The 21,594-nt window shown below is 47.9% G+C and overlaps 1 protein-coding gene across 3 annotated transcripts in view; it reads right to left on the bottom strand.

The window, feature by feature from the left end:
• RAB3B (RAB3B, member RAS oncogene family) overlaps window positions 1–15,637 on the bottom strand; it is a 126,456-nt gene extending 110,819 nt beyond the window's left edge. Inside the window, exons 1-3 of one of the 3 annotated variants that reach the window (XM_038414969.2) lie at window positions 15,468–15,637; window positions 14,215–14,394; window positions 5,448–5,526 (exon numbers count right to left, since the gene is read on the bottom strand). In XM_038414969.2, coding sequence (XP_038270897.1) covers window positions 5,448–5,526; window positions 14,215–14,234 — 99 coding nt within the window. In that variant the 5' untranslated portion in view covers window positions 14,235–14,394; window positions 15,468–15,637. The remainder of the gene's footprint in view (window positions 1–5,447; window positions 5,527–14,214; window positions 14,395–15,467) is intronic. The other 2 variants (XM_043490853.1, XM_038414970.2) reach the window with 2 other exon arrangements.
• Between the last annotated feature and the right edge of the window lie 5,957 nt (window positions 15,638–21,594).

Here is a 21,594-nt window from a genome sequence, read left to right as displayed (position 1 = left end):
GAAAACAAAGGGTTCTCTTTGTCTGTGTGTTGCTTTTGCCGGGACCAGAGCAGGAATGCAGGTTAGAACTCCTGTAAAAAGTCAGTAAGCAATCTAGTTAGATATGTGTTAGATTCTGTTTTGTTTAAATGGCTGATAAAATAAGTTGTGCTGAATGGAATGTATATTCCTCTTTTTATGTCTTTTTGTAACTTAAGGCTTTGCCTAGAGGGATTCTCTATGTTTTGAATCTGATTACCCTGTAAGGTATTTACCATCCTGATTTTACAGAGATGATTCTTTTCTTTTACTTTAATTAAAATTCTTCTTTTAAGAACCTGATTGCTTTTCATTGTTCTTAAGATACAAGGGTTTGGGTCTGTGTTCACCTATGCAAATTGTTGAGGATTTTTATCAAGCCTTCCCCAGGAAAGGGGGTGTAATGTTTGGGGAGGATTTGGGGGGAGGGAGACGTTTCCAAGTGGGCACTTCCCCTTTTATTATTGTTAGATACTTTGGTGGTGGCAGCGTTTAACCTAAGCTGGTAAGAATAAGCTTAGGGGGTCTTTCATGCAGGTCCCCACATCTGTACCCTAGAGTTCAGAGTGGGGAAGGAACCTTGACAAGCCCCCTCCTCCCCCAGGAGCCATGGCCCCACTTCCAGCCCTAGCTCTTGACATGGCTCCTGAAGGGGTGGAAGCGGGGGGCACAATGTGAAAAGTTTGAGGATCGCTGTATTAAGCTATTACCTGACCCTCCTCAGTTTTGTCTCTTCAGGCCTGGAAGCATCTCATTAATTGGGAGGCTGACTCCATCTTCCCTCAAAGGGGCCAGCCATCTTGTGATGAGGTGTTTTATTGCTTTTACATAGGTATGTATATCCCTTCTGCTGTCTAATTGTTTTTAGAAATCCCTTTTGCAAAGCCTGTGCCTGTTTGCTTCAACTATCATGTTTCCCGGAAGAAGTAAACTGTAAACCAGACTGGCACTTAAGTGCAGCCTAGCTGGTGTGGAGGCCTCACGCTGGCCCTTAGTACAAGGGGCAATTTCACTTTTATTGTAGAAGGTAGAAGCAATGAGAAGTATGAACTGCAGACAGCTACCATAGGAGAACACACATAGATGCACCAGCTTGGTCTACTTTCCCAAAGTGCTACTATGCAATACCATCTGTCAGACCACGAATATCAGAAACAGATAGCAGAATTAATTGTGGAAACAACATTCACTCCCCTCCTGAGAGAAACCTCTCTATGTGGTAATACCTCATACATGCACATACATACACACTTTTCCTCTAGGATGACTCCAAATGTCACATCTTCCTTCCCTTTACAGTGCCATTAAATATGCTATTTTCTAAATTGTAAAATCAGATAAAGATATAATCCATATTCAGAATTGACTCCATCTGATTTTTTTTAACAAAACCATGATTGGCTCAAAGCATGGCAGAAGAGCATCTGAAACCAAAAGAATTTTTTTAAAATTGCTACTCAAGAACTCAGATTTAAATAATTTTTGCAATTTAAAAAAAGGATCTGATCTCATAACTTAATATTTTTGAAGCGGGTAAGACATTAAATCCTAAAAAAGCAAAGCTCATAATGAAACCTGTAGAAACAATGGACTACATTTTAATAAAAAGAAAAGGAGTACTTGTGGCACCTTAGAAACTAACAAATTTATTTGAGCATAAGCTTTCGTGAGCTACAGCTCATTTCATCGGATGCATTTGGTGGAAAATACAGTGGGGAGATTTATATACACACACACAGAACATGAAACAATGGATTTTATCATCACTCTCCTTACAGTGTGTATGATAAAATCCATTGGGAAGAGAAAGTGCTTTCATTCTCAAGATATGATCTGCCCATGTTATTGTGACGATTACTCCTTATGGTGTGTCTGATACTGTGTTGTGGAGCCAGGATATTTTTAGTATAATGCCCATCATCACTCAGTGTTATTCCTCCTGTGAATAAAGTACTCGGACATTCTGAGCCCTGCCCAGAATGACCAGTCAAATGAAAAGCTGCATACGATTAATTGGTGTGGGATGCCATAGTAACTTCTTCCAAGCACAACAACAGGGGAATCTGCAATAACAAAGCACGTCAGACAGCTGCAGCACAAATTATATTCAATCCCAACTAGGACAGAAGCTGGCATTAAGGGAAAATATGTAGTGCCAAGTGCCCTGATTCCCAGTAAGGAGGTAGGAATTGCCATAGTGGTTCATACTAATAATGTCCAGGTGAATTTAGTGCTAGTGGAATGGAATGGAAATCTCTAGAGAATTAAATCCTCTATCTTCTACATCAGAAGTTCAGAAAATCTAGTAAAAAAAAGAAAAGGAGTACCTGTGGCACCTTAGAGACTAACAAATTTATTTGAGCATAAGCTTTTGTGTCAAATAAAGTTGTTAGTCTCTAAGGTGCCACAAGTACTCCTTTTCTTTTTTGCGAATACAGACTAACATGGCTGCTACTCAGAAAATCTAGTGGCAATGACAGCTTCCTCACCTCTCCCCCACCAATATGCATTAATCCTCTCTAGGGTGAGAGGGTAGTTTTGTCTCTATCATCCATTCAGTTCTTGCCATCTCCACTGAGAATGCCAGCAACAATGCCAACTGTAGTGTTGTTTTTCCCAGCATGGATGTCCGTTTATTGGGAATTGGACTGAAACTGCCATATACATTTCACATAGATCATCGCAGAGCCATTAAGCCCACTACTGGTCAGGCTCAGTATGTGTTGTGTGTCCTGCTCTGCACCAGATCCACAGTGTATGCAAGTCTGCTACTGCCCAGCTACAGAGGCTGGCTCTTCAGGTCAATCTGTAAAGGCTTATGTGTTTAGCTCTAGAGATCCCTGGTTCAACCCCTAGTGTCCACCAAGATGGCAGCCATCACACCATCAGATGGTAACAACTTTCAGTTACTATTGACTCAGATTAGATTTGAACTATGAAGATATAGAATCTTTGATTTGTATGTCAATTCCCAAATTATTTAGTCCCTCACGAAGTCATTATATATTACACATACATACATACATACATACCCAATAAAGCAATAGCTCTGAACTCATGTTCTTTAGCATAGATAGATATTTAGAACCTTTTCATAATGTGGATTAATGTTGTACTGAACATAAGCAAAAAAGCAATTTTTTGTTTATTTCAGAACATCTATTGCTGTCTAATGTACATTGGCCAAACCGAACAGTCTCTACACAAAAGAATAAATTGACACAAATCTGACATCAGGAATCATAACATTCAAAAACCAGTAGGAGAACACTTCAACCTCTCTGGCCACTCAGTAAAAGATTTAAGGGTGGCAATTTTGTAACAGAAAAGCTTCAAAAACAGACTCCAACGAGAAACTGCTGAGCTTGAATTAATGTGCAAACTAGATACCATTAACTTGGGTTTGAATAGAGATTGGGAGTGGCTGGGTCATTACACATATTGAATCTATTTCCCTATGATAAGTATCCTCATACCTTCTTGTCTACTGTCTAAATGGGCCATCTTGATTATCACTCCAAAAGGTTTTTTCTCCTGCTGATAATAGCTCATCTTAATTAATTAGCCTCTTACAGTTTGTATGGCAGCTTCCACCTTCTCTGTATGTGTATATATCTTCTTACTATATGTTCCATTCTATACATCCGATGAAGTGGGCTGTAGCCCACGAAAGCTTATGCTCTCATAAATTTGTTAGTCTCTAAGGTGCCACAAGTACTCCTGTTCTTATTGCTGTCTAAAGCAAGTATGAGACAGCAAAAAGCAATGCAGAAACTGACTGGGGCACCAGGAAAATGCCAGTATTGTGCATCTCACGTGCCCACCCAATCTAATGCCTGGCTTAGAATATCTCCTATACAGAGAAAAACCAACTTTGTGGGGGGGACCTGTGGTTAAATTCTTTACATGGGTTAATGTGAGTATGAGCTACATGGAATTCTACTAGTGTACTGCTCTGGAGGATCTATTAGTTTCCAAATAATAATATAAGACTGTGTTTAAAAAAAACATTTGTAGGGTGGAAAGGTGGTCTGAATAAAAACTGACAGAATGATGTTCTTCTAAATGTGCAAACAGATAATGAGAAACAATGGGTCTGAGAGGTGTGAATTGCCCCCATATCTCTATGGGATATTGACTCTGAACCATAATGACAAATTTAATGTCAACATAGTTAACTGCTTCACCTTTTATCACCCAGATTATTTGCATTTTTATTCTGGCTAAGATTTCAAAAGGTAGCAATGAGAGACATATATTAGGACATTTTATACATTCCTTGAGGCTGCACAAAGATTTTACAACAGTATTTTCTCGAGTGCTTTGTCCAGCCTAGTTTTAAGTGTTCTAAACAATTGAGCCTCCACCCCTCTTCTTGAGAAACTTTCTGCAGCCTAATACAGCTGTCACCAGTAGGCAGCTGTTCCTGTTTTATTCCAACCCAAGTTTCCTTTCTTTATATATACTTTTGTCCAATTACTCCTAATTGCCACCTAGGGCTCAAAGTGAGCCAACAGAGAAGAGGGGAAAAGAAATATGTCTGTCACCAGGGACGGGGAGCCATGATGGGAAGGAGAAAGAGTTAGCAGCAGCTATCAGGGGAAGGGACATGGGGATGAGTAGAGTCCTACCGTTTTGACTTCTGGGTATCTGTAAATAATGATGGGGAAAGGAAGGGTTATTGTCAACTCTCAAAGCAGAATCATTTAAAGTAAAGCAGGAAAACAGAATGCTAGGAAAAAACCCACGCCTCTAAGTTCAAATAGACAATGGATGAAACTGTCAAGGGAGGCTGCATTTCTGACCTCTCTGGAGATATTCAAGACAAGACTATACAAGAGCTACTGGGGCTACAACAGGAAGTTATTAAAATTATTTTGTAGTCAAGCAATTGGAGCCGGGGCGGGGGGGGGGCAGAAATGGACTATATAACCCAAGAGATTTCTTCCTTTTCCTGGGACTTACAAATCTAGTAAAAATCCATGAGAAATGTTAATCACATGTACTGTAATCACATTTCAAAAGTGAAATATTTCTACTTTTTTCCTAAAAATCATCCAAAAATTTATCCATGTTATGGACTAGGTAATTTATTTTAAACACCCCTCACATTTAAATCATTTTTCAGTTATATAAATTTGAGTCTTAGGCACTGGAGCAACTGAAAAATAATCTTTTTTTAAATTATTCATTCTCAGGAATAATGCTCAATCCTGGTCAGATCCTGAATAGCAAGTTTCAATCAAAAATGGATTTTTACAGCCCAGGTATGTAACCTAAAGAATAAAGTTCATGATAAAAAATAATGCCATAACCTGAAGCAAATTTTTGCAAATGATAGAGTACTTTAAGGGAAACTTAGCAAAAGCAGAGAACATATGAATTGTTAACATAATTGGTAATAATTACTGCAAGCAAATGATAGTTACCAATTTAGATCTATAATCCATGAGACAGATGGAGGCTTTGCTGTGAGTGTATGAATCAAGATTGGTCACACTGTTGAACCTGTGATGTAGAAGCAAAAGGATTACAATGTATATGATAAAGATAGATAAAGAAAATATTATGTAAGAATAGATCAACTGCAATAGATGGACATGTTATACTAGGAAAACACTTCTGTATGTGGGCCTGAACCTGGTCTCATTGAAGTTAATAGAAAATTTTCCATTTATTTTAAATAAAACAGGACCAAAGGCTGAATTATAGACTCTCATACAGATATTCAGTTAATATCTATTTAGGGATACCAGTTCATAACATGATTAGACGGACACTGTCTAGGTTGTATAATCAAAAATCTGACCCTCCAGGTAAGTTCTTGACATCTGTAAGGGGAATTGTGGTATATTTCTTGCAGACAGGCAGTGAAACAAATTGAACCAAGAAGAAAAAAACATCTTGAAATACATCCATATATATATGTAACTTTGTTTTTGTACATTATCTGGGTCAAATTCTAATCCGTTACCCTGCTACAATGACCAAATATAGTAGGACTTGGCAAAAGTGGTTGCTACTCCACTTACAGAAGATCTAAATATAAAATAATACCTTGAAGTCAATTGTTACAGATTTACACTAGTGGTAGTGATCAGAATTTGGTCTTCTCTCACTTCTAATTAAACCTAGAGGCCAAATTTACCTCTGATGCAACTCCGCAGGAGTAATGGGAAAGACACCATCCCCCTAATATCTTGTTTGACTTTATACTGTACCTGTGCACTAGGAAAACTTTTAACATGGGGGCAAATTCAGACCTGATGTAAAATGTAATGAATTTGTACCTACTTACTCCAGGTCTGAATTTGTTCCAGTTTGCCCACAGAGGCTCCCAAATCTTTATCATGATCCATGTGCTGGACAATTGCCTCATTTACAAAATGTGTGTTAGTACAAATCCTTGTTTCTGGATGAATTATTTCATGTTTATCTGTATTAAACTACATTTACCACTTGTTGTCCCTGTCACCTAACAGCTCTTTTACTTCTGAGCAGAGTTTCATTCTTCCCTCTAATATGCTCTGCCTCAAATGTTTAATATTATCCACAAGTTTGGAGGGCTTATTTTCAGTACTTTCATCTTAGTTTCACCCAGGAGAAGTTGAAAATGTGAAATGTTTTCTAACAGCAAAGACGACACTAAAACTTTAAGATATTCTGAACTCAGAAAACCACTAATTTGTCACTTTCTAAGAAGGGATAACCAACTGTATTAATTTGGCACATAGGCACCGACTCCATGGGTGCTCCGAGGCTGGAGCACCCACTGAGAAAAAGCTCCCTGCCCCGCCACCCTGCACCCGCTCACCTCCGCTCCGCCTCTTCCACGAGCGCGCCTGCCTTTTCCCCCTCCCCTGTTTTGCGGGGCGGGTGTATGAGGGGGAACGCAGCGCCCTCAGGGAAGAGGTAGGGCTGGGATTTGGGGAAGGGGTTGGCATAGGGGTGTGGCAGGGAAAGGGTGGAGTTGGGGCAGGGCTAGAGACGGGAGGGGGATGCGAGCACCCACAGGCACTGGGGAAAGTTAGCACCTATGATTTGGCAGCATATACAGAAAAATTGACTGTTTCCTGGGATCATATCTTTCCATTTTTTAATGAATCTGGAAGTCTTAACAACTAAAACTTTTATCTTCTCTTGGTTCCAGAACCCACACGTTATGAATAAGTGCTGGGTTTACATAGAATCGGTAGAGTATGGATTCCTTGTCTCAAGGGTATTGTTAGATTTAGTACCTTTTCAAATTTCAGAACAGAGTAGTTGCAAACAATCTGTCATAATGGGAAGTCTGGTGGCACCTTAAAGACTAACAGATTTATTTGTTATTTATTTTGTTAGTGTTTAAGGTGCCACCCGACTCCTTGTTGTTTTTGTGGATACAGACTAACACGGCTACCCCCGATACTTGTCATAATAGGGGAGACATGGAGCAGAAGAGAGTCAAGTGTCTTTGAATTTTGCATCCCTTTTCACCAACTCTCTGATTTATAGTTTCATTTTGCTAGGCAGAAGGCTGGGCACCTTGTTGTTAGAGCAGGAGAGATTCCTATGAGCTAGGTATTAGTTTCTATTCCTGAAGGCACAACCTACTTCTGCCCTTCCCTGCAAAATGCTTTGCCTCCTTAAACTCTGTTTTAGATCCATAATAGTACTCTTTGAAGAAAAAAAAAGTCTCAATTTTTACAAATAGTCACTCTTTTTTTTTTTTTAAAGTATTTAACTGAAGAGAGCAGAGGGGCTGGTACTGCCACTACCTGGTTCTACTTCAGAAGTTTTCAAACTTCATTGCATCATGACCTCCTTCTGACAACAAAAATTACTTCACAACCACAGGTAGGAGGGGAGGGGAGGGGAGGAGGCAAAGCCCAAGCTCCACCACTCTGGGCAGGGGGACCAAAGCTGAAGCTCAAGGGCTTCAACCTCAGGCAGGGGCTGCCTGCAACCTGAGCCCTGCCGCGCAGGGCTGAAGCCCTCCAGCTTTGGTTTTGGCCCTGGACAGGGGGCTCAGGCTTCAGCCCCAGGCCCCAGCAAGTCTAAGTCAGCCTTGGTGACTCCATTCAAAAGGGGGTCACAACCCACTTTGGGGTCCCGACCCACAGTTTGAGAACCTCTGTTCTCCTTATTTTCCTGCATACCTCTCCCCATCCTGACAACGCTGGGAACCTGAGTGATTTAACAAACCCCTCCTAGCTCTGAAGAGCAGCTGCTAACGGGGTTGGTCTGTCTATCTCAGCTCTCTCTCTCCCAAAGACTGCTGGGAACCAGAAGGATTTAACCCATGGATTCTGCTCCCTCAATCTGGTCACTTGTCTTAACCTTCCAGCAGAGGTATTCAGCCATCTTGTGGCTCTGAAGAGCTGCTGCAAACTGCGGTTGCCCCCGGGCTTCTGGAACAATTTGTATAGCGGGGTTGCAGAGAGCCATTGAACCAAACTGCAACCTTGTACATGATGGCAACCACTTCAAGCCAGGCGGCGCTGCGCAACCTCAGCACCACTAGTTCCAGTGCCTATGGCAGTGGTCCCCAACCTTTTCCTGTCACATCCCCCCTTACCAGTAATGGAATCTATTTGCCTCCGCCTCCCCGGAAGCCACGGTTGGGAGTCAGAGGCTAAGCTGGGGCTGGAGGCCAGGCCATGGTCTGGGCTGGGAGGTGGGGGGCCATGACTGGGATCGGAATGGAGCTGGGGGCAGAGCAGGGCTGGGTGGCACTCCCTCCCCACCCCTCACGGAGGCTGGCCCAAGCCCCCAATGTGCACCCCGAATGTTCCTCTGTGCCCCCCGGGGGCACTCCCACAATTTGGGGACCTATGACCTTTGGGTTACCTGTCCCCTCTTCCCCTCCCCCCCCCCACAAAGAATACTGGGAGCCAGAGAATTAGTCAGTGGCTCATTGCTTATTATTTTTTCTATTAAGGATGGTAATTTTATTTTGGTATCACAGCCCACCCTGGAGAAAGAGAATTTATTTTCTGCTCTTTTAACCTATTTGATGACCGAATAGTATATTTTTATGCTGATAGTTCACCTAGACACAGGTTCTAATGTTGTGCATAATGGGGGCTCTAGATCACACTTAGTTCTTCCCTATATACATATTCCCCATTTTCCTCAAGATGTTTATTAACCAACGTCAAAGAGAACAAGAGGGAATAAATATCTGACATCAACTGCTCCTGCAATTCCTTGACATGGAGTTAGAAGAAGGGTTTTTGAACTTTTCCTTCCCCTGCCTACTCATCCTTACCTTTAGTAATATTTGATGCAGTAAGTGTTGCTGAAAAATTCTCCTTCAGATCTCTTTAAAAGCAAGTTCCAATATGACATGGAGATTGTCATTTTTTCCAGCCTCAGTCTTGACCCAACTCTTTGGAATCTAAATTAGATTTATCTCATCTTAAATTATTGTTTTAGAGAAAAAGTTGGTTCTGTGAAGCAGCCTCAAAATGTAGAATATCAGAGTTACTTGCACAGAATGGGAGCTTAAAAACCACTTCCTGGCATAGTGGCGTTATTATAAAAGACAGCGCCCCACGTCACAGAGAGATTGTGATTCTGGGAAATAACTAACGTGTAATAGGAAGCAATGTGCTCCAATTATTGCATGGGAGTCAGGAGACCTGGGTTTTATCAGGTTTGCCTACAACCTGCTCTATGACCTTGGTTGAGTCACTTGTACTCTCCATGCCTCAGTTTCCAAGCTGTACAATAGGAATAACGTTACCTAGGATCTGTTGTGAAGGGCTTTGATTTCCAGGGATGAAGTGCTATATGAGCTCTACGTATTATATCCCCGAGAAGTCTCACACTGACTTTTGGGATAAAACAGTTACATTACAACAGACGTTTAACCCAGAGCCCTATTGGCAGTACCTCCCAACGCAGTGGGTCATAGGATTAATACCCCATTCCGATGCGTAGGATAGTTCACACTGCTCAGTTACACTCAGGTCACATTTGAGGGTTTTTCTTCACAATCATGAGGTCTCGAAACTTTCAGTTGAAAAAACCACTGAAAACTGAGATTCTGACCTCATCATGTGACTGAAGCCTTAGGCATGGATTTATAGTGCCTAGGCCTTAATCCATCCTTGGGTGGAGGGTGTCTTTAAAGGGTAGACTGCTTCCTACCCAGCAATTTCTCAGGGGTGGGGATCAAGACTGGAGCTACATTAGTGTGGCAGCTCCTGGCCTCAGCTGTTGGTGTCATGCCAGCAGTACAGGAGGACGGTCCTTGTTGTCAGACATGTCAAAGGTAGAAATCATACCTGGAGTTGAATTTTACTTGTTTGCATGGTGAAATATCCAGCTGTTGAACAAATTTTTTATTATTAATTATTATTATTATTATTATAATCTAAGGTGTGTTTGAGTTAGTTTCACAAATATCCCTTTGTAAGAATCCTTTGTATATTTGGAAGAGCAATAACTTTTCTTTAGTGGGGTATAATTTGAGAAATTATATATCTTTTTGCTGCATTATTCCAGTCCGATACAGTCACAGGTGCTAACCACATTTTCCATCAGCGATGACAACAGAAATCACACAATGTGTGTAAAAAAAAAAATCATTCAGAAATGTGTTTCAAGAAGTAGTATGGTGAATAGACAAGCAGAGACAAAACCCAAAAATTGCAAAGAATGGACTAATGGGGGATTATTTTTTTACATTTGGAATTATCATGGGGTTACCACATATGTACTTTTGGACATCTGATTACTGAAAGGTTGGTTTGTAGAATCATCCCTCAGGACTTTTGCAGAATGTGTCTCTTCTCTAACTAACACAGTAAGGGTTCCAACATCTTGTGCTACAATCTGAGATCTTCATCGTTGAACTGACCTGTAGCATAGCCAGAAAGGCTTTTAAACTGTACAGTATGTCCTATCACTAAGTGGTGCAAAGAAACAGTATTAAATACTGACCCCATGCTCTATCATTGGCCCCTTCTGACAGGGAATTATCTTGGGTGAAACAGTTTAGAAGAATGGCTGTTTCTAACACTGAACAGTTTGTACTCAAGGGTATGGAAAGATGTTCAGTGTATATAGTGAACGAGAATCCTCTTAAAATACTACTTCTTCTAGAAGGCATGGAGTTAAACTTTTCCCAAGGGCCAATGGGACTTGAGAGCACTTTTGAAAATGCTACCCTTGAGCAAAAGGCACGTATTTCAAGAGGCCCATCCTATGATGTATTAAATGCTAAAAACAAGAACTACATTAATCTCCTGCACCACTCTGCATTGCCATGACATGCTAACCTACTGTTTTTGAGGTGAACTGTTAATTAGTTTTGTCTTCTGAGATGAGTCTTACTCTCTGGACTGATCAGCACTAAACACACTAATCACAAACATGCAAGGACAATAAAATTATACTCCCCTTTTATACAGACTGGGAAACTTGGGCACAGAGAAATTAAAGGTATTGTTGAACATCATACAGCAAGTCAATGACAGGGTGAGAATAGAAGTCCAGGAGTCCTGACACCTCCCATACTCTATTAATCCCCAAATACCCCTTAAATATAGGGGATAAATAAGTCTCACTACTTGATGCCAAAGGTCAAATATTTCCTGACAGTGGGCAATGATGACTCAACTCAATTACAGTGAATTGAACAAGCTTTTGATAACATGCATTGAGTACCCTGGGACTCTGGCAACAGTATACATTTTTTACAAGGCAGGGTTATCGTTTAATACCGGCTTTTACTGACTAACGTTGAGAAATGTCCCAAAATATTTAATACCATAATTTCTAAGCCTGAACTATTTAAAGAAAAACTGATGGACAATCACAACACAACAGCCTACTTCACAACATGAACAATCAATTGACCTGAATGTTATGAGATCCCACCTAAAATGGCAATTGCCTTGCTACTGAGTACACTGCATATTAACAGATAGTATTCTACAAGGACTGTGATGCCTGAAAGAAGGTACGCCTTGGAAGCAGGAGGAGGAACTATGGCTGTGTTACTAAGAACTAAAGCACCATGTGGCATCAATTCATCACAATTTAGTACTAATACATTTTCAAGCAAAGAGTGCAGTATAGCTTTGTCAAAATTACAAGACAAACTTGATTATAAAATTGGATTACCTGCCAATTACATTAATCTGCTTTAAATCATTATTATAAATTGCCCTAGTATAAAAGCCTCTTAAAGACAGTGATTACTGCAAGGTCAGGGTAAATACATATACTGAACCTTACAGGGTAATGAGCCTCAATAACTATAAAGAGGAGAAAGGCTTGTTTAATTTCCTGCACATAGAGGTATATAGGTCTGATCTTGCGCCATTGGAATCCAGTGGCAAAACTCCCATTGAATTTTTTGATGCAGGATCAGGCCTTTGAGCCTAGAGGGCTAGGCCTCCTCCACTTTATGAAAGTCAGTGGATTTGAGACTATGTAGTCCTCCCAAAAGGTGCTCAGTACCTTGCAGAACTGGGCCTTATTTGTTAATTTTCTCCAGAAGAGAACCAGAAGATTTGTTCTAATTTTAGTGTGACATTGCCTTTGATCCTATAGGATAATAATATTGTCATCAGACATGACATAATGATAACATGGTGGTGGTACACATGGGTGAAAAAACTTAAAAAATAGGGGGTTTGTTGCATTTTGATTAACGGCATGTCTCCAATACAGGGGATTAGCTGGACCGGGTGACACGGCAGCTGCACAAGATAACTCGTAGTTTCTCAGTTCATTTGTGTAGGCCGGTAGATCCTGAAGTGAAGCTTCAGTAGCTACCCCATAGTTAAAGCTGAAGTTGCTTCCCATTATAAACCCAGTTTTCAAACTCAGTTGTCTGGAAATGAACAATTAAAGAGATCCATACTCTTCCCTACTATCTAAAAATTCTTCTTCACTCTATCCTCCTCCATGATTTACATCATCCATCCAAGCGTAACTTTCTTCCCTTGTTTGGTTCAGTAACGGAAATATGTTGCTGGATGCCTATTGCTGATTTTTATGTATGTATATTAAATGCAAAGATTTTGAAAGGAATATAATTTCAGAGTGCATTTAGCCATGGCAGAGTGCCATACATTTTTTTGATCAAATGGTTGGTAGAATAGAAGAATATTTTTATGAACAGAATTGGAATGATTGATCTGTTTTGTTTTATACAGGGTGCTGATTACATGCTGTTGCAGATTAATGTGCATATAGAGAGAGTTTACACATTTTTATTTTTAACTGTATTGTGTAATGGTGTACATACATATGTTTAGTAGCGAGTAATAATAATCCTATTAGTGCAACAGTGAGAGAAATTCTATTCCTCTCAAACAGAAAAAACAATTTTACATCTCTTAGTAGTTTGATGTTTTTCACTTTTGCATTTTTTGAAAATGTTAGGGGGGGAGTTAAGATTGGACAAGAGTGAAAATCATGTGGCATGACAGAAATGGCTGAATGATTACATAGCAATGGGAAAGTAGTTAAGTGATCTCTTAACTGTTTGTTTCCAAAAAGAAAAGGAGTACTGTGGCACCTTAGAAACTAACAAATTTATTAGAGCATAAGCTTTCGTGAGCTACAGCTCACTTCATTGAAAATGCATCCGATGAAGTGAGCTATAGCTCACGAAAGCTTATGCTCTAATAAATTTGTTAGTCTCTAAGGTGCCACAAGTACTCCTTTTCTTTTTGCGAATACAGACTAACACGGCTGCTACTCTGAAACCTGTTTGTTTCCAGACTTTCCAATATTTGGAATTTTTTGAAGTATATTATTTCAGTCTTCACTCTTTTTCCCATTTCAGAATACAATTTTTTCCATTTTGGAATATAAATACACTTATTTTTTCTACATCACTTTTGAGATTTTCCCCCTAATACTATAAGTATTACAGAATATTATAAATAATCCAATCCCACAGTCCCTAATCAGGCAAAATTTCCTCTGACTTCAATAGAAATTTTGCTTGCAATAAGGACTACAGGACTAAATCTAAAGATTAATTTTAAATATAAAACTTATCAAGCAATATCTTTAAAAAAATTTACAAGTCATCCTAGCTGTATTTATTCCAATTCATCAGTCACCATGACTCTAAGGACTCTTTAAAGAATTATCATTTTTTTTATTTTTAATTCAGTACATTGTATTGTGTTACATTATTCCCAGACTACCCCTTTGTTTACGATTTATAACTTCAAAAATGCTCACCTGCGTTTTAAACTTGGCATAGAAATTCTGAGCCCAAAGGATGTGTCATTGACACAATGTATGGTGTTAATCCTTCTGGAACCTACTTTCAATCAGCACCGTAGCACATTGGGACTGATAACAGGGGCATCATTCAGGTGCACCAAATCTCAGTGCTTCTTCATACACATCACAACATCTCTATAGCATGGGTTAAAACAGAAGTACAAGGTAGTGACATTGGCACGCCTGGATTTCCTTTCCCCATTCTCTCTTTATAACTGTTTCAAAATAAAGCAAATTAATTTAAAAATGGGGGGAAATCAGGTTTACTGTAGAAGGCAAGCAAGCAAGGAAAGTCGGAGTTAGAGCAGACACTCCTTTAATTCATCCTTCATTCAGCCCCAAATGATGGATCTCTCTCTCTCAAACACACACACACACACAGAGTAACGCTGCACAATCCCAAAACCTGGCACCATATAGCGAGTTTCTAAACTGCTTTTCATTTTGATAAAATAACTCAGATTTTACTCTTAATCCTGCTCAAACTCTACACTCTAGTATTTGTTATCTGCATTATTATTAGTACATTTTCACCATATCAAGATAAAGCCTTCTTTTATAGGAACGGGGCAGTCTCCATATACATCTAATACAGTGATTGCTTTTCTGTAGGAAAGCAACTAAGTACAGTGTGGGCACTACTAGACAAATAATAATAGTACCTGAAGATGGGGAAATACAGAGGGTCTGTGTTAAATTAAAAATTGTCCCTAGGCAGAGAGAGCGAGGAGGCTATATAACATCCGTTAAGAACTCTGGAAGTTAAATTACACTCTTCTTTTCAGCTCTGTTCCAATAAACACAGAGGCTGCCAGGAGTCACTGGGGCTTTTTAGCTATTCGGTTCAGAAAAGGGTCAGTGGCAGCAAACGGCGCGTTGGCTTCAGGTCTCCAGGGTCCCAGCTCCTCCTGCAGCAAAGAGCCCCAGGGGGCTTCGCACTCTGCAGTTCTGCTGCGGGGCGGTTTGAAGTACACCCGGCACCTCCATGCCATGCCCGAGCCCGCGGGGGCTGGGCAATCAGCGCCCCCCTGACCGTGCCAGGCTGCCTGGAGGGCGGGGAGCTGCCGGGAGGCTCCCAGCCTCGCCCCAGGTCTGCGCCCAGAGGAGCGGACGGGATTCTCCAGCACCGGCACCGGCTGACCGGCGGCCCCAGCCTCGGAGGAACCGGGGAAAGTTGGAGCAGCCCGGCCAGCCGCGATCGCTCTTACCTCGGGCGCAGGGGTGCAGCCTCAGAGGGGGCAGGAGCACAGTGACCCGGCGGGGCGGAGGCACCAGCCAGAGCCGTGCGGGGCTCCCCGGCGCTGCGCGAAGCTGAACTGAGCAGAGGCTCTCGGCGGCTCCTGCCCAGGCTAAGAGCTGGACCGCCTGGGACGGCCCTAAGGGCGGAGCTAGGGGCGCTGGAGGCTGCTGCCGCCGCCTGCCCACCCCTCTGTGTGCTGGGCGCTGAACGGCAGCTCACGGGCGGCGCGGCACCAGCTGCTGGGTCCCCCGCGCGGAGCCCTGACCTGCGCTGCTGCGGGAAACCCACCCCGGGGACACCCCGCTCCGTCTGGGCGCGCACCCACCCCGGGGACACCCCGCTCCACCTGGGCGCGCACCCACCCCGGGGACACCCCGCTCCGTCTGGGCGCGCACCCACCCCGGGGACACCCCGCTCCGTCTGGGCGCGCACCCACCCCGGGGACACCCCGCTCCACCTGGGCGCGCACCCACCCCGGGGACACCCCGCTCCGTCTGGGCGCGCGCACCCACCCGGGGACACCCCGCTCCGTCTGGGCGCGCACCCACCCCGGGGACACCCCGCTCCACCTGGGCGCGTACCCACCCCGGGGACACCCCGCTCCGTCTGGGCGCGCACCCACCCCGGGGACACCCCGCTCCACCTGGGCGCGTACCCACCCCGGGGACACCCCGCTCCACCTGGGCGCGTATCCACCCCGGGGACACCCCGCTCCACCTGGGCGCGCACGCACCCCGGGGACACCCCGCTCCACCTGGGCGCGCACCCACCCCGGGGACACCCCGCTCCACCTGGGCGCGCACCCACCCCGGGGACACCCCGCTCCGTCTGGGCGCGCACCCACCCCGGGGACACCCCGCTCCGTCTGGGCGCGCACCCACCCCGGGGACACCCCGCTCCACCTGGGCGCGCACCCACCCCGGGGACACCCCGCTCCGTCTGGGCGCGCACCCACCCGGGGACACCCCGCTCCGTCTGGGCGCGCACCCACCCCGGGGACACCCCGCTCCACCTGGGCGCGTACCCACCCCGGGGACACCCCGCTCCGTCTGGGCGCGCACCCACCCGGGGACACCCCGCTCCACCTGGGCGCGTACCCACCCCGGGGACACCCCGCTCCACCTGGGCGCGTATCCACCCCGGGGACACCCCGCTCCACCTGGGCGCGCACGCACCCCGGGGACACCCCGCTCCACCTGGGCGCGCACCCACCCCGGGGACACCCCGCTCCGTCTGGGCGCGTACCCACCCCGGGGACACCCCGCTCCGTCTGGGCGCGCACCCACCCCGGGGACACCCCGCTCCACCTGGGCGCGCACCCACCCCGGGGACACCCCGCTCCGTCTGGGCGCGCACCCACCCCGGGGACACCCCGCTCCACCTGGGCGCGTACCCACCCCGGGGACACCCCGCTCCGTCTGGGCGCGCACCCACCCCGGGGACACCCCGCTCCACCTGGGCGCGTACCCACCCCGGGGACACCCCGCTCCACCTGGGCGCGTATCCACCCCGGGGACACCCCGCTCCACCTGGGCGCGCACGCACCCGGGGGACACCCCGCTCCACCTGGGCGCGCACCCACCCCGGGGACACCCCGCTCCACCTGGGCGCGCACCCACCCCGGGAACACCCCGCTCCGTCTGGGCGCGTACCCACCCCGGGGACACCCCGCTCCGTCTGGGCGCGCACCCACCCCGGGGACACCCCGCTCCACCTGGGCGCGCACGCACCCCTGGGACACCCCGCTCCGTCTGGGCGCGTACCCACCCCGGGGACACCCCGCTCCACCTGGGCACGCGCACCCACCCCGGGGACACCCCGCTCCACCTGGGCGCGCACCCACCCCGGGGACACCCCGCTCCACCTGGGCGCGCACGCACCCCGGGGACACCCCGCTCCGTCTGGGCGCGTACCCACCCCGGGGACACCCCGCTCCACCTGGGCGCGTACCCACCCCGGGGACACCCCGCTCCGTCTGGGCGCGCACCCACCCGGGGACACCCCGCTCCACCTGGGCGCGCACCCACCCGGGGACACCCCGCTCCACCTGGGCGCGTACCCACCCCGGGGACACCCCGCTCCACCTGGGCGCGTACCTACCCCGGGGACACCCCGCTCCGTCTGGGCGCGCGCACCCACCCCGGGGACACCCCGCTCCGTCTGGGCACGCACCCACCCCGGGGACACCCCGCTCCACCTGGGCGCGCGCACCCACCCCGGGGACACCCCGCTCCACCTGGGCGCGCACCCACCCCGGGGACACCCCGCTCCACCTGGGCGCGCACCCACCCCGGGGACACCCCGCTCCACCTGGGCGCGTACCCACCCTGGGGACACCCCGCTCTGTCTGGGCGCGCACCCACCCCGGGGACACCCCGCTCCGTCTGGGCACGCACCCACCCCGGGGACACCCCGCTCCACCTGGGCGCGCGCACCCACCCCGGGGACACCCCGCTCCACCTGGGCGCGTACCCACCCCGGGGACACCCCGCTCCGTCTGGGCGCGCACCCACCCCGGGGACACCCCGCTCCACCTGGGCGCGCGCACCCACCCCGGGGACACCCCGCTACACCTGTGCGCGCATGTCACAGAGTGTGGAGGAGTCCGGGGCCTGCACCCCTCTTCCTGGGATTCACTGTGACTCTCAGGCAGCCAGTAAAATGCAAGGTTTATTGGACAATAGGAACACAGTCTAATACAGAGCTTGGGGGTACAACCAGGACCCCTCAGTCATGTCCTTCTGGTGGAGCAGGGAGCTTAGACCCCGGCCCTGGGGTTCCCTGTGTTCCACCACCCAGCACCAAACTGAAACTAAAACTCCCCCTAGCAGGCTCTCTCCTGCAGCCTTTTGTCCACATTCCCAGGGCAGAGGTGTTACCTCCCCCTCCCCATCCTGGGTCAGGTTATAGGCTCTCAGGTATCCCATCCGCAGGAAGTGAAACTCCCCTTCCACATTCCCAGGTCAACACTCCCCCTGCCCTGGTGCGTCACATCTCTCCCCACCTTCGAGACTGAACTGAGCGGGGTCACTCTGACCAGTGACCTAGGGAAGTTCAGGGCCTCCTCTCTGGGACAACGCATCCGCTATCATGTTGGCACTTCCCTTCACATGGACCATGTCCATGTCATAATCTGCAGGAGCAGGCTCTACCTCAGGAGTTTGGCGTTGGCTCCTTTCATCTGGTGCAGCCAGGTCAGGGGAGAGTGGTCGGTGTACACGGTGAAGTGTCGTCCGAAGAGATATGGCTCTAGTTTCTTGAGGGCCCACACCATGGCCAGGCACTCCTTCTCAATGGCCGCGTAGTGTTGCTCCCGGGGTAGCAACTTCTTGCTCAGGTACGTGATGGGGTGTCTCTTCCCCTTTTCATCCTGCTGCATTAACACCGCCCCCAGTCCCACGTCTGAGGCGTCTGTGAACACCATAAAGGGCTTGTCAAAGTCTGGGTTTGCCAGAACTGGGCCACTGGCCAGAACCTCCTTCAGCACCCAGAAAGCCTCCTGGCACTGCTCTGTCCAGACCACCTTGTCTGGCTTCCCCTTCTTGCATAGTTCAGTGATGGGGATGGCGATGGCACTAAAGCTGGGCACAAACCTTCAGTAGTATCCTGCCAACCCAATAAAGGCTTGGACCTGCTTTTTGGTGTGTGGAGCAGGCCAGTCGCGGATCACCTCCACTTTAGCTGGTTCCAGCTTTAGGCGGCCGCTCCCCACCCGATGGCCCGGGTAAGATACTTCGGCCATCCCCACCTTGCACTTCTCCGCTTTTACAGTCAGCCCAGCCTCCTGGAGTCAGTCCAGCACTTGTCTAACCTGGGACACATGGTCTTCCCAGGTCTGGCTAAAGACACAGATGCCATCAGTATACGCCACAGCAAAACTCTCCATCCCCCTCAGTAGCTGATCCACCAGGCGCTGGAAGGTGGCCGGCACTCCCTTGAGGCCGAAAGGCAGGGTCAGGAACTCATAGAGCCCCAGAGGGTTGATAAAGGCCGATTTCAGCCGGGCATCTGCATCCAGCGGCACTTGCCAGTAGCCCTTTGTAAGGTCCATGGTGGTAAGGTATCGAGCTCCTCCCAATTTGTCTAGGAGCTCATCAGGCATGGGCATGGGGTAGGCATCAGATACAGTGATGGCACTGAGCTTCCAATAGTCCACACAGAATCGGATCAACCCGTCCTTTTTGGGGACCAGCACCACCAGCGAGGCCCACGGGCTGGCAGATGGCTGGATCACCCAAAGCCAGCATGTCCCTGACCTCTCTTTCCAGGTCCTGAGCCGTTTTCCCTGTGACTCGGAAGGGGGAGCATCTTATCAGCAGGTGCGATCCTGTCTGCACCTGGTGGACAGTCAGATTAGTGCATCCAGGCTGGTTGGAAAACAGCTGTCGGTAGGGATGCAGCACCCCTCTGATCTCAGCTTGCTGGGCAGGGGTTAGCTGATCCGAGAGGGGAATTGTTTCCAGGGGTGAACCAGCTCTGGTCCCAGGGAATAGATCTACTAAAGGGTCATCTCCCTGCTCCTCCCAGTGTCCACACACAGCCAACACCACCTTCCCACTGGCATAATATGGCTTCATTATATTCACATGGTACACCTGGCGGTGGTGGGCCCGGTTCGACAGCTCCACCACATAGTTTACCTCATTTAGCTGCTTGACAACCTTGAACGAGCCCTCCAAGGTGGCCTGTAGTTTGTTCTTTCTCACGGGGATGAGAACCATCACCTGATCCCCAGTGGCGTAGGCACGGGCCCGCGCCGTGCGGTCATACCAGACCTTCTGCTTCTTCTGGGCTCTGGTCAGATTCTCCCTGGCCAGGCCCATGAGTTCAGCAAGTCTCTCTTGGAAGATCAGGACATACTCCACCACTGACTCTCCATTAGGAGTGGCCTTCCCCTCCCATTCGTCTCTCATCAGGTCCAGGGGGCCCCTTACCCTCCTTCCATATAACAGTTTGAAAGGCGAAAATCCGGTAGACTCCTGGGGTACCTCCCTGTATGCAAACAGCAGGTGAGGTAAGTACTTGTCCCAATCCTGCAGGTGCTGGTTCATAAAGGTTTTCAGTATCATCTTTAGCATCCCATTGAACCTCTCCACCAGCCCATTGGACTGGGGGTGATACGCTGAGGCCCAGTTGTGCCAGACCCCACATTTCTCCCACATGCACCGGAGCAGGGCTGACATGAAGTTGGATCCTTGGTCTGTCAAGACTTCCTTGGGGAACCCCACTCGGCTGAAAATGGTCAGCAGTGCATCTGCCACGGTGTCTGCTTCAGTGGAAGCTAAGAGCACTGCCTCGGGGTAGCGGGTGGCAAAATCTACCACCACCAGAATGTATTTCTTCCCTGACCGGGTCATCTTGCTGAGAGGTTCCACTATGTCCATGGCCACCTTCTGGAAAGGTTCCTCTATGATGGGCAAAGGTCTCAAAGCCGCTTTCCCCTTGTCCCGGGCCTTCCCCACCCTCTGACAGGGGTCACAGGATCGGCAATATTGCCGGACAGTGGTAAAGCCTCCAGGCCAGTAAAAGTTCTGTAGCAGCCTGTGCCAGGTGCACCGGATTCCCTGGTGCCTTGAGTGGGAGATGTCATGGGCCAGGTACAGTAGCTTGCGGCGATACTTCTGGGGTACCACCAGCTGCCTCCTGACCCCACAGGACTCCACTTCCCCTGTGGGAGCCCATTCTCGGTACAGGAACCCCTCCTCCCACAGGAACCTCTCCTGGCAACCTCTCCTCATGATCTGTACCACACTGAGGTCGGCCAAGTCCCTGAGCTTCCGCAAGGAGGGATCTTTCTGCAACTCGGCCTGGAACTCAGCGGCTGGGGAAGGGATGGGGCCTGGTTCCCTCTCATTGGCTGGGTCTGAGGCCACAGCCTCTCTGAGCCGTGCCCCTTGGCGCTCCTTCCCCACCAGGGTAGGGTCCTGCGCCTCTGGTGTGGTACCCACCCCAAGGTCGGGGCGCAGTGCCCCTCGCCGGCTCTGGCTACGGGTCACCACCAGGGCGTTCTGGGGGTTGCTTGGCCAGTCCTCTAGGTCACCCCCATCAAAACCTCAGTGGGAAAATGGTGGTGCACCCCCACATCCTTGGGCCCC

Source organism: Dermochelys coriacea, chromosome 8 (genome assembly GCF_009764565.3).
Source record: "Dermochelys coriacea isolate rDerCor1 chromosome 8, rDerCor1.pri.v4, whole genome shotgun sequence".
Lineage (NCBI taxonomy): Eukaryota > Metazoa > Chordata > Testudines > Dermochelyidae > Dermochelys > Dermochelys coriacea.
Note: the sequence above shows the minus strand (reverse complement) of the source record. Positions and strands in the feature narration are given on the sequence as shown.